The sequence below is a fragment of the Larimichthys crocea genome, chromosome XVIII (assembly GCF_000972845.2).
Source record: "Larimichthys crocea isolate SSNF chromosome XVIII, L_crocea_2.0, whole genome shotgun sequence".
NCBI lineage: Eukaryota > Metazoa > Chordata > Actinopteri > Sciaenidae > Larimichthys > Larimichthys crocea.
The window spans coordinates 18,890,710-18,904,126 of record NC_040028.1 but is presented as its reverse complement, the minus strand read 5'-3'; the positions used below and the strand labels follow the sequence as shown (position 1 = coordinate 18,904,126).

General features: G+C 42.6%; 1 protein-coding gene across 3 annotated transcripts in view; it reads right to left on the bottom strand.

Moving 5' to 3' along the window:
- Nucleotides 1-835: 835 nt before the first annotated feature.
- Nucleotides 836-13,417, bottom strand: part of fgf14 (fibroblast growth factor 14) — a 92,368-nt gene continuing 79,786 nt past the window's right edge. For all 3 annotated transcript variants that reach the window (XM_019255736.2, XM_019255737.2, XM_010742438.3), the window contains exons 4-5: nt 2,706-2,904; nt 836-1,069 (exon numbers count right to left, since the gene is read on the bottom strand). In XM_019255736.2, coding sequence (XP_019111281.1) covers nt 927-1,069; nt 2,706-2,904 — 342 coding nt within the window. In that variant the 3' untranslated portion in view covers nt 836-926. The remainder of the gene's footprint in view (nt 1,070-2,705; nt 2,905-13,417) is intronic.

Sequence of the window (13,417 nt, the reverse complement as noted above, 5' to 3'; positions counted from 1 at the left end):
AGCTCCTCGCATTGATTGCAGTGGCGGTAATTAGCACTTCATCAACTATGATTGCAGGAGCTATCTGCCAGCCTCCAGTGTGTTTTTATTATCAGCCTGTAAAAAAAGCAACATCTCTGATTTTTACTCACTAACTTTGCGTGTGTGTGTGTGTGTGTGTGTGTGCATTGTAGACAAGAAGAAAATTTGGATGTTTGTTTTTTTTTATGCCACATCTGCGTGAATGTGTTTCTTAGAAAATCACACAACTCCCTTGCAAAATGTTTTTATCTTTTCTACGTTACTTGTCAAAGAGAAAAGTGTGTGACTAGAGATAGAAAGAGAGGGACAGGGGAACATACTCGTAAAAAATAGAGGACGACAGTCCAAATATTTACTCTATCTATACAGTCTCTATCCCAGAACATAGCTGGTGAACTGTGGTATAGAAAATAGATCTGAAGGTACACAGACTCTGCTGCAACAGGGCATTATAGAGACAGAGGGGAGGGAGAGGTGGGGGGTTTCTTGAATGAACCGTCAGCAAGCAAAGAACCACGAGCGTGGTCGTGAAACACGCGTTATTCACATGAATTCTCACAGTTTCGGAGCGATCTGAAGGCATTCCCATAAATCAGAGGTCCTCTTTCTCCCTCCGTGCTGGAGGCAAAACTCAGCCGCCTCAGAATCCCATCAATCCACGTGGAGACAGCTTGGAGAAAGGGAGGACGAGGCAGGAGGAAGAAGGAAGGAGGAGCGAGAGAAATGAGGAAAGGGAGGGAGGGAGGGAGGATTCGCCTGGATCTGATCCACAGAAGAAAGAGAAAGTCTGGAGTCTAGTCGGAGGGGAAAAAAAAAAGCCCTGCCTCCGTCGCGTTCCCCTCCTCCTCCTCCTCCACACACTAACACACACACACACACACACACTGGGCACTGGTCAGGTGTGGCTATGTGGTGGGCTTGTCGGGCTTGCTGACAGGTTTACCTCCGTTCATCACTGCCGGCTCACTTGTGCTTTTACTGGGAGGTACCGCCGCCTTGGGCACCGTCTCTCCAACATCATGCAACGATGGCTCTCTGTACATGGCGACTGGAGGAGCAGACGACGGGGGGAAAGAAAGAGGAGAGAGACAAGGGGGAGAAAACTGTTAGCAAGCACCTCTTTCTTTGCACTTTTGAGTTTACCCCTAACTATACATGTTTCTTTCTTTTAAAAAAGTTTTTCTAGAGACAGAAAACCTACAATAAAGACACCCTACAATTTACAGAACACATTTTTTTGCCTATGCTTCATGCGACATCCTGACTTGCTCCTTCAGGGCTGATTCTGTATCTAAGCACACACTCTTCAAAAAAAAAAAAAAAAACGCAGCAAAAAGTGTCTCATTATCCTCCACTTTACACCCACTGCACTACAGCTGTCTTGACAGGATACTTCAACTTGATTCCATGTTTAAGTGATAGGAAGCAATCAGGCTGGTGGCTGACGAGTGACGGTGGCATCTGCTGGACTATCAACATTTTCATCCTGCGCTCACAGCTGTCCAGCCTCCTACACGGTGCGCTTACAGCAGCAAAACAGTGAATCAGGACATTAATAAAAGTCAAACAGATATTTCACATAGTTCCATTACTCAGGGCGGGATCGCGTCCTACAGTATGGGACATCTGTCGTGTAGCGTAACAAGCGTAGTCATGCCCCATTGTTTTCAGTTTTTGATCAAAATACATTCAGATTTATTAATGTCTTAATGTTTCTGGCTGCAGAGAGATGATATCTTTTACAGTAACAAGGTCTCTTGCAGAAAAAAAAACTGCTTTAGGTGCTAAAAAGTGAAAAGAAAATTGGGAGTAAATGTTAATTATGCCCCTCGAGTCCCCCCAAATGAATAAAAAACAAAACATACTGTAATTTTTTGTTGTGATTTCTTAAATCTGACTTTCAACTGCTTTTTTTTTTAAAGGTCAGCTCACCCAAAACGTTAAATTTGTTAGCTTTTTTTTTTAAAGGTCAGCTCACCCAAAACGTTAAATTTGTTAAAATCCCTTCAGTTGTAACTACCCAAACACATTCAGCGGAAGAGAAATCCATCACTGGGACTTCTGCTGCCGCCCCAACATGATTTGTTGTGCAGAACTTTCGGAGGTGGATATCTCAAAACCTCTGCACATAAAAGTGAAACATGTTATTGATGGTGATCTGACCCTTTCGAGAATAAAACTGACAATATCGAGTATATTTTCATTCTTCTCTCAGGCCGCTGGTCTTCTTTACCATGAATGTATGCTTTGATTTTTTTTAAAAAGGGTAAGTGATTCCCTCAGAAAGCTGAAGGCACTGTAGTCTTCAGCAAATTATACTCAAACAGGAATAGAGCGCAGGTGTCTGGACCTATTTACACCTGCGTATTAATACACATTTGGTACTCTGGCGAGTATTTATCCCAGCAGGATGGTGTATGCGGGATTGATAAACTACGGTGCCCATGTTCACCGTAATGAAGAAACATATCACCCGATGCAGCTCACTAATGAGTTTTTAACAGTTCCTGGAAACAGTGGAGCTCTGAGGCACAGACGGGTCTGAATAATAATTGTTGACAAAAAAAAATGTATAAAATATCTTTTTAAGGAGCCCTACAGATTAGCTTTGGCTACCACATCAGGAATAAATCGTCAATCGTATTGAAGTCGTTTCATCTCACTCTGTCTATCACGGTAAATACCTTCTAATGGCTTGGGCAGGAAGTGAGCAGCTGGTTTTGTTTTTTTCACTCGGTTCCCCTTCATGGCTTGGCCCTCTTTATTGAGCCCTAGGAACCAAGCTCTCCCCGACTCCTGTTGTCTGTACAACATGGATGAGTAGATCACATAGTAGTTCTCAAACACCGACTCTTTGAACTTGCATTCTGCTGTAAAGAGTTCCTGCGGAGACAGACACAAGCACGACAGAGATTGGATTAGAAGATAGGTCTGTCAAAGCAAAAGCAATACATGGAAGATATCATTTGAATATAACATGAGAAAGACATTCCAGTGGACTCAAATTAATAATTCATGGTTCATATTATATAAGAATGAAACAGCTGTCAGATTTTTTTTATCTTTTATGGAGGTCACCCGGACAAATGCCACCTTTATTCCACGCTCACAATGTACAGAATAATGTTATGGCAGGCGTGGAAACTGCCTCGCCAGGTGAAATGGACTTCATACTTCCACCTGTCGTGAAAAGGGCGAGCGCTGCTGCTGCTGCTGCTGCTGCAGAGTCCATCTCGCTGTAATCAGGTCCGATTCAAGCCGAGCCTAATGACCTGCTCTGATGAAATGCAACTCTCATTCTCTCCTTGGCCTCAACCTTGACATCAGATGTAGGAGGACTCGTTTAGTCAATTAGCTCATGTTCCCGCCGGTAAGTATATATTGTTCAGCATTGACCTCACCACCTCGGCACTGGAAATATCAGCACTTTCCCCAGATGTCTAGCCAGACACTCCTGGCCTGTTCCTCAACTTCTTCCTAATTGGTAAAACCCAAAGGGAATCATTCCTCCCAAATACTATGTATTCTATTAGCAATTTGTCAATGACTGCTTTCTGAACTTTGCACGAATAATGATAGAGCTAATCAACTGAATCCTCCATCCTTTACACCTCAATCTGGCAATGACGAATGAACGCCGAGGCACCACATCTCTCTCCGCCCGTCGGCCATTCATCTCCAACCAGAAGGGTAATAAAAAGCGTTTCCACATTGTCCCTCTTGTCATGCTAAAAATAAAAGGCATTCATCGAGGTGTATTAATCACAAGCACACTCATCACAATGGAGAGTTTCACCACATCTGTTGTGGCCAACTCACACTGAGCAGGCCTGAAAGAACTACTGACAGAGTATGTAAAAAATTCTCCAGTACATCCGTGTTACCGTGGTCCTCAACGTCTTTAAGGACGGACATAATTTCTTTGCGACAAGTTGAAATTGTGTAGGACGTTTTTCTTGTATTTAGTGTCACTTTCCAACCTAAAGTACGGTTCAAATTCATTTCTGTGCTAAACTGAAATAACTAAACATACACAACCTTTATGAATTTCTTTTTTATTATTATTTCTTTGATTCAGCTGTGTTTGGATGACATGGGTAAAGGCTGCAGGTTGTGTGTTGATATCCTAAAACTAATGTTGCACAGCGTCAACATGGTGTCATGCTCAAAATGACAATATTAACATGCCAGTGGACCTTTTTCCACAGCAGCCACTTTGTCATGAAATAGTCAAGGTCAACACAGGTGTTACCAATGCTACTAATTAAGGCTCCGTTCCCTCTCAGGTCAAACAGAGTCAGGGTTCCTGCTGTGGTGCATGTTGGCTCACTGGAATGGAACCTTAATTAGGATCATTGGAAGCACCTGCGTTGACCTTAGGATTTCATGTCACGGTGTCCGCTGTGGAAAAAGCTCTAAGTCCAGCAGAGGCCGATGGGAATATCAATGGTTTTACAAGTATTTGGCCAAAAATCTGAAGAATTTTGATCTGATGATGGTGCGAGAAGAAAAGTGGCATCCCTAAAAGTTACAATTCATTCCCAGATTTTGTTCCAATCCATCTCGTACATGTTGAGATATTTGTCTGGATAAATAAAAACTTTGACCTCTTGGTGTTGATCCAAAATCCGAGAGCTTCATCCTCTGGGAACCACGACTCTCTGCTTAATAAATGAGGCGGAGCGACTGATTTCCATCCCTTTCACATTATTTTTAATTCTCAATGATAGCTCACACTAACATTCATTAATAACTGTGCAGATTGTTATTTATGGACTAAACTTTGAACACAGGACACACCGTGCCATGATTATGGTGTAATTAGCCCTTTGGTGAATTACTCCTGTCAGAGCTTATCCTCCAGACAGTATTCAGCTGAGAGCAGAGCGGAGCAGGAAGGAGCGGAGAGACACTTGGGATGACCATAATGATCTGTGAAGCACCCCGGCTGTATTTTAAGTGTCCTCTCTATCCTTGATTGAGGACTCGTGGGCATTTCTGAGCGTAAGGCACAAATGCACGATGCATAATAACAAGCATCGGATGAGATGTTTAAAAAAAACAAAAAAAACCTCACTTTGCAAATTACAGTGAGAAGAGTCCAAACTGTCGCTTGGAGGCACCGAGAGGTCAGAGAGGTGAGAGATATGCGTTGGTAAATCCTACGTCCCGGTGTTGGTCTGTCTCGCCAGCGATTACATTACAGAGAATTAACTCCAGACTATTCTGGTGGTAAATGTAGGGATTAGGATCAAAACTATTAATGCAGCGTCTGTCACAGCAGCTGAGCAGAAGAATCCATTTATAAGCAGACCCACTGCAATGAAGCAATAAAAAAACGAGTCTTACATGATAAAACCCCGAGCACGCGGCTGTCTGGCATGTTTAATATCAAATAAATAAACATCCACTCCGGACGATGCACAGGCTCGACCCCGTCGTTATTCATTTTGTCATGCGCATTAAGATTTATTGCGTGTCAGCGGCAAGCAGCGGTTTATCAAATGCCTACTTATTATGTCCAGGTTGTCACAGGGAGGAGACTGTTTCCTGTCTGGAAAGGTGACACAACAGGATATTCTGCACAGCCGCTAAATAATATAAAGATTCTACAAACAGCTGCTCAATTTCTACCCGGCAACACAGAACAAATGTCTTCATTTGTTCAACTAAATAACCTTTGTTCTCTGAAAGAATGTTTCATGCTGAGGCGAACTCTGTCGCTGAGCCGATTAGAAAGCAAACAGTTTTACCTTCATGCTTCCCTGAGTTGCTTCAATTAGGTAATTAATTCTACTTTTTTCTCGTCAGGTGAGCCGCACCGCAGTTTGGTCGGCTCCTCTAATTAGACACAACATTTTCGATGCCTGTCCAGATTCAGCCCAGCGCTGATTACTTAAACGGCACATACAAAAAACAGCCTCAAGTCAAAGTAATCATACAAGCTGGCGCCAAGGCCATAATTGTGGCTAATCAAACGCCTTCACAGAGCGGCACAAAAAGTCTGCCTTTGTTTACGGAGGCAAAGCGAGTGGAGGTGGTTTGTTTGCGGAACGATGCTTGACGCTGAAGGCTGCCAGTCATCATAATCAGTTTGATTTGAAGATCAGAGCAAGGAAGGCAGCCCCGACTTCAGACACATTGTTTGTTGACTGAATTTAAAGCGTGTCAAATGTCGACGAGGAGTTGAAAGCTTTTATTGTCTTCTTCTTCTCGTCTTGCCACAGCCACACTTTGGGAACAATAACGCTTCACTCACATGTCAGAAACTGTTAAAAAGTTATAGCATCATTTGTTTGACTTCTTTGGCTGTACAGTACACAAAGTATGTGGACAACCAAACATTGTGTGTCCACATCACTGACTTCACAGTGTGCACGTCCACCTTCTGCAAAGGTGCAAATAAACTGTCTGTGGCCTTAAAGCTTTAAAAGCACATGCAAACACTGTAACACAGGATCAAATGACTCCATGGGATGTGAAAGGCGTCAGTCAAAGAGCCGTTTCTGCAGCTCCTGTTTTAGTCTCTTTCGGCTTGTTTTTTCGGTTTTACTGCACTCCCAATTACTCCTAACATTGATTCATTTCACTAGATGTGTATATAGCCACGTGTTTGTCATAGTTTTTGAAACTTTAGCTGTTTTTTGATGATGATTTTGCCTCTGAGGACAACGGTCAACATTTTGGGGCTTCCGGTGGAGCCGGCAGATTTAAGGAAAATGGAAAACAGATATCACGATGGATATTTCGACGCATTTTTAAAGCTTTAAAGCTAATAAAAAGCTTCCGAGATTGGATTTCAACCAATGCATTCTGCCTCTTTTGCTCTTCACACTGAAGTGGACTGTTTATCTGCATGTACCTAAAGCCTGCTCAAACCTAATTCGTCAGCACAACTCTTGACTACAAACAAACCAGAAACCGGAACGCTTCAGATGCCCAAAATCTCCGTCCCCTCGTCTACAAATTCTGCATTCATATGCAGATATCTTTTTATAGAGATACATTTGTCAAAACAATGTCATGAGGTGATAATATCTCGAGGGTAACTGAGCATCCTTGTCCTATCCAATCAAGGCACATGGGACGTGTGCAGAATCCACATAGTCTACACACAGAATAACAATCTAAGTTTATCAGAAGTTTTACGATGATCAAATAGTATAAATATGTCACACACACACACACACACTGATCTGATGAATCCATAGGTAAGTATAGCAACCTATCATAGCAGCATTATGTCCTCAATAAGAAGAGCTGGTTATAGACAGTCTTCACATTCAGTGTTGTTGCTGTATCATTCTACCCAGCAACCCACAGCTAATTTAGAAATTTTAGAAAAAATATGGATGACATTGAAAAAGAAAAAAGGGAGAGCAAGATTCGGACACAGCGCACACTTTCACACCGGTGGCAAATCGAATCATTTTGGAGGCAGCAAACGGTTGATTTTCTTCCCACTTGATCTCCCTGCCTGGCGCTCCACATCAGTGGCTCCCTGCTCTGAAAAGGAAGACCATAATTGACCTTGGCCACAGACAGCGTGAGGGGCAAAAAACTGCTCAGCCCCACATAATCAGTCCCAGTCACCAAAGCAAAAAAAAAAAAAAAAAAAAAAAAAAAAAAAAAAAAAAGAGAAAAAGACAGCGACAGAAATAAAGGAGAGACGAACAGTCGACTGAATGCACGGCGGAGAAAAGGCTAAGAGATTGACTAAGAGAGAGAAAGGAGTACGGTTGAGGGGAAGGGGCAAACCCTCAGAGGAATGATTTCTACAGAACAATAAAATGAAATTTAAAATAAAATAAGGATGGAGACAGATGGGAGAGAGTGGGAGTTTAAAATAAGAAGAGAATAATAGGTATTGAAAGACAAGAGAGCGAATAGAGTCACTCTGAAAGATGCTTTGGAAAAAAAAATCACAAAAACAGGTCGTGATTGTCAAGTGTGACCGCCTAAAAGTAGGTGAGAGGAGGCTCGTACAGGGGGAGGGGGGGACCCACATTAATATGCAGAGTGACTGCTCCTTACCCCACTGTGGAAACGAAGAAATTGTTTATTAATGCTGCCAGCATAAAACCTATTAATCCATGGAAAAAGGTCAACCTCCAGAAAGCTGAGCTGCATTCACAATGCTAAGTCGCTCTCATATGTATAAGAGTCACGTCAACGGCGTGTGCAGACAATGGAGGGGGGGGGGGGGGGGGGCTTCGGCAAACCTGTCTGATTATCAAACCCAGAGGAGGAAGAGGAGACAAGGACCAAATGAGGAGAGTCACCGGCAAACAGCTGGATGAATTGTGTACACAGACGGCGTACAGTTTCTGTTTTTTCTGTATTTATCTGAATGCACATTAAATGACTGACAGCATACGTGCTGAGAAAACAGCCAGACTGCAGCATAGAAAGTCTTTATGTTTGCAGGTACATGACAATAAATTGACGGTCTGGAAACACTTGCAATGCACCCCCGAAAAAAACGCAAATTAAAGGCTGTTCTCTCATCAGTATTCAGCCGCGATGGAACGCTTTTATGAACAATATAACGCTTTTGACAGACGGCGATGTCAGACAGAATGACTGAAGTATGATCAAGGCGAGTTCCTGGCTTAGCCTCAAAGTCCCCAACGTCAGAGGAACGTCTCTTGACTTTGCTCTTTGTCTTCATGTCGCTCTGATCTGCAGACGGAGTGAGCGCACGTTGTCTCGGATCACGCGTCAAGTTTGAGCTGTGAGAAACGATCAGCCGCGACTGATGAAGGCGTCTGCGATTTGCAAACGACACAATGTTTCACGAACGACTCTGAGAAAAGCAGCTTTGAATTCTGATTATGAATCATCAAGTCTGCTTTATATTACAACCACTAAGTTAATTGTTGCTATTAGTGCTGACAGAACAGACAGCGGTATGACAACAGAAGTAATTAATAAAAAATACAACTACATTTATTCTTTTTTTCCCCTAACTACTGCATAATCGTTGCTATTTAAATCAGTTTAATTTCAGATTCAAATATTAAAAGTATTATCTCTACACAGATAAAATGAATTTCTATTCCCCTCTGTTCTCTGTAGATAGATACGCTTTATTTCCTTATTCCCTGAAGTTGATAGATAACAAAAATACTTAATCTCTGCAGCCGTAAAACATCCAGCCAGCAGACTGCACTCCCAAGCCTTACTGCAAATGTACAGGCCTTGATGTGATTTGATTTTAACACATTCTGCGTACAGTCACCTTAACATGCTGTCGCAGTATTTCCTTTTCTAGCCAAAGCAAGCAACAATATACATTTTACTAAAAGGGTGACAAAAAGCTCTGACACTTCAGAAGGTGTTTGGCCACCAGAAGCACTTAAGTGTTCGATAAAGTTTCCCCGAAGGCCCTTAACACCGCCCCTGTACAGCACACACACACGCACACACACACACACACACACACACACACACACACACACACACACACACACACACACACACACACACACACACTGTCCATGTAGCTATTCTCAAAGGGAGACAAACCTGTGGCATGAAAGAAACAAAGTCCAGTAAAGACTTCGGTCGTGCTAAGGGCGCCTGTCGTCGCGTGCAGCCAAATAAAAAGACTGATGTGAAGGGAGTTTAATGTATTATTCACTGATGCTCTCTCAGTCAGTTAAAGGGCAACTTAATGCAGCAGACAAAATGAATGTCATGATTATACAGTGCATAATGCATAATGCAAGTGATTTAGTCTGAGTAGTAAGAAGAGAGAACATCAAGACAAAGATTATGTCAGCTGTGTTATGTGGCTGCAGTTTCTTTAACAAGTGTCTTCTCAGTTTTCCATCTGGAGCTCTGGTTAACCATCACGTTAGAGAAATATATGATATCTGAAGAGATAACAATATAACACTGACTGACACGTTATTCTGAATATCAGCACGGTCGAAGGAGGTCGCAGTCAACAGTTCTGCGAGCGCTGTTTCTTGGTTAGCGGTAATAATTGATAACAGATTATGATTCGTTCGGCTCAGACAACAGAAATGATGCAATGCACAGTTGCTAAGCGACCTACAAACATTTCCTGGACACTATAGCTTGTGAGATACTTTGTGTGTTTTATTAGGAGTGTACTGGGGTGCAGATGTTTTAACTCTTACAGAGTGTGTGTGTGTGTTTTCTGTCTTTTGCATATCTCGCCCACTCCCCTTTTCTGGCATGTGTTTACTGAGGCTGGCAGGGAGAGATGATTAAAAAATAGTTCAAGGACAAGAGAGACAGGGGACAAGGGAAGTGTCATTTTGGACATAATGTTCATTACGAAGCGGAAAACCAAAAAAGGAAATTGTGAGCGGGAAGATGTCCGAGACAGCCCAATTTAGAGAAAATTGTATAAGAACCAACTGTTAGAGCTCCTCGAGGAGCCTTTTCTCTGTAACTCATTCTGTGTGTTGCACTGTTAAACGCTCCTTCTTGTATAAGAATAATAAATTAAACTTTGATACTTTGAATCCAGTCCTCCTTATTCAAGGGTTCTTGCTTAGAAAATTCTCGTAACATTGTGTAGTAAATCCAGTCACTTTGTATCACATATGTAACCAGTGAAATAAGAGTCTGTTGGCAGTCACTTTGGTGTAAACATCAGTCTTTTTCTCATCTAGACGCTCTGATCAAATAAAATATTGAATATTATCTGAAGGTGGGTGCGACCTCTACAAACCAAGGACACAGTATGTCTGACTGTCGGAGTGATGTCCTTTATCTTGTGTTTTTACGGAACGTAATGAATTGCTAAAATATCATATTTCTTAAAGGTGCAGTGTTTTGCATGAAGTTGCAGATCTCAACCAACTGAATACCTCTTGCCTCACCCTCCTGTTTCATGCCGGACAAACCACGGTGGCTGTGAAACTCCTGTAGAGAGCCAGCGCTTGGTTTGTCCGTTCTTGGTTTGTTGCTTTGTTGCTTTGTACTCAAACTCCAGGGTCACCAGGGTCAGTCTGAACAAACGCGCACCGAAAAAAGCCAAGTGGCAAACATTGTGCGCCTTTGGAATAAATCACTGAAGAACACAGTGAGGTCTGTGAGACAGAAAAAAAAGCTTTGTTCACACCGAAGATAAAAAAAAAAAACACAACATTGTAGGAGAGCTTGTTGGTGAGCAAACACACAAACAAAGTGCAACCACCCACACACTGACCAGCGGGGCTTCGAGTATTTCTCAGTGTGTGTGTGTGTGTGTGTGTGTGTGTGTGTGTGTGTGTGTGTGTGTGTGTGTGTGTTTGTCCACTCTGCTGCTGTTGATCCGTAAATTGGTGCCAGATTGGTGTCAAGGCAGCCAGATTTTTTGCTAGATTGGCTCGTCATGTCTTGTCAGGCAAGCCAGCAGTCTTCCCTGTACAACAAGCTGACAAGCATATATCAGACATGTCACACACACACACACACACACACTCCTGCAAGTCCAAGTGCACACACAAAGAAAGAAAAGAAAGAAATAAAGAAATAGAAACTCATTGTACGGCAGAGTCGCACATTCAGGATGTTCGAGGTGTCTGCAGGTATGGAGCTGCTGCTCTCTGTGTGTTTCTGCCTCGGCTCTGTTTGGCTTGTTTACACCCTCAGGAACAGCGACCCAGTTTTTTTTTTTTTTTGGTTATTTTTCTGAAAGAGGAAGTGCGTGTCCTCTTCTTGTAGATTCACTTGTCGGTGACTCTCTCGCTCTCTCTGTCTACTTTGCACTTAAACATCTTCCTCATTTCGTCTCTGAACTCGATTGAGTGACTGTTCGGTTACCTGAATAGATTTCCCAGCAGGTGTGGAGAGAGAAACTCATCTCCTCTGCTGTGTCCTATAAAATTGAAACATCTAAAATATGTCAGTGTGTTAAAGCTGAAACATTCACTGCTGCTGTTTTTGTTTCATAGTCGAACTAGTGCTGGGCGATATGACTATCTTCTGTTGTTTCTAACCTAATTTTATCAATTATTACCGAAAAGAGGGGGCAAAAGAGGTCCGACACGGAGCAGAAGACGGCCGTATGTAAACTATGCTACAAGACTATTCCCACGCCCGATGCCAACACAACAAACCTCTTCCATCACCTAAAGAAGGTCCACAAAAAAGAATACATAATAATCCAAAAAATCCAGACTAAAGCAAGCAGTGAAACAGCGGGGGCAAATTGCGCAAAGAAAATCTATAGCCAGCCGAAGATAAAGCAGTCTTTCGCACGTCCCAGCGCCATAAGCTCGCGTTACATTTGTAAAGGCGTGGCTCCCGTGTATGTGTCGAGAAGGACAGCTTTCGAGACCTCGTCAAAGTCCTTGATCCGAGGTCGCTTATGCCCGGTCGTAAGCACTTCAGTAAAGTCGGTTGCCTCGCTTTTAAGACGCATGCCGGGCCAAAGTAAGACGGATGTTTGCAGTGCGGTGCATATCGTGATATAAAATAATCCATATCGTGATTGATGATTTTTTCCATATCGCCCAGCACTTAGTCGAACATCTTTTTTTGAACTTATTTAAGACTTAAATGTAAACTGTATTCTGTATGTTACTGATTGTTTTCAATCTCGTATAACATAATAACATATTCTCATTCCATGGCGTCTTGTTTTTAACTTGAGTCCATCCCGCAAACCATGCCATGGTGTTATACATGCTTACAAGCACCCAAATGTGTATTAATCCACAGCAAAAAGTAGTCCCTACCGAATACGTACTCTTACTCCTGTGGCGTGATCTTTGCTTTAAACTAGAGCGCGCAGCTGTTCAAAGAAATAAATATTTGTGACACCTGTAACTGAATCTTAGTCCAAAAATGTTGTTGACACACACACAAAGAAAGGAATAATGCTAGCCTCAAACTGAAACTGTGATATCAGGCACCACAAGTCAGGCATGCACCGGTGTGTGAACTGATCCGAAAGGCCCAAATAATGCACAAATATGTATAATGTGATGCATCCAGCATTGACTGTAGGTTATAAATGGACCCTGCTTTAAAGATAAACCACATCTCATCGAAGGGTCATCTGTTGTGGTCGGGGTGTCCTGCTCTCCTCAATCCGAAATCATTTTTCACAGTTGTCTTTGGGGTTTAGCATACGCTGCTGCTTTCAAACACACAAGAGCTGAAACATCATATGCAACAGAATCCGAGCAATGCACCTACAAATACCCTCATGTGGCTGACGGATAAAGCGCTCTACTTTCATAGAAACAGAGGCTGAGCAAACACAGGTGCAATGCCTTTTTGTTAGGCACACCTGCTTTTTTTTTTACCCTTTTGCCTTTGTGCCAATTCCGTGGCTCCAGACTTACACCTTGCACTGACACAGCAGATGTTTCACGCAGGTAAAATGCGGCGTGGTGCAGTTTTGGTACCGATTTTGACATTAGGGTTG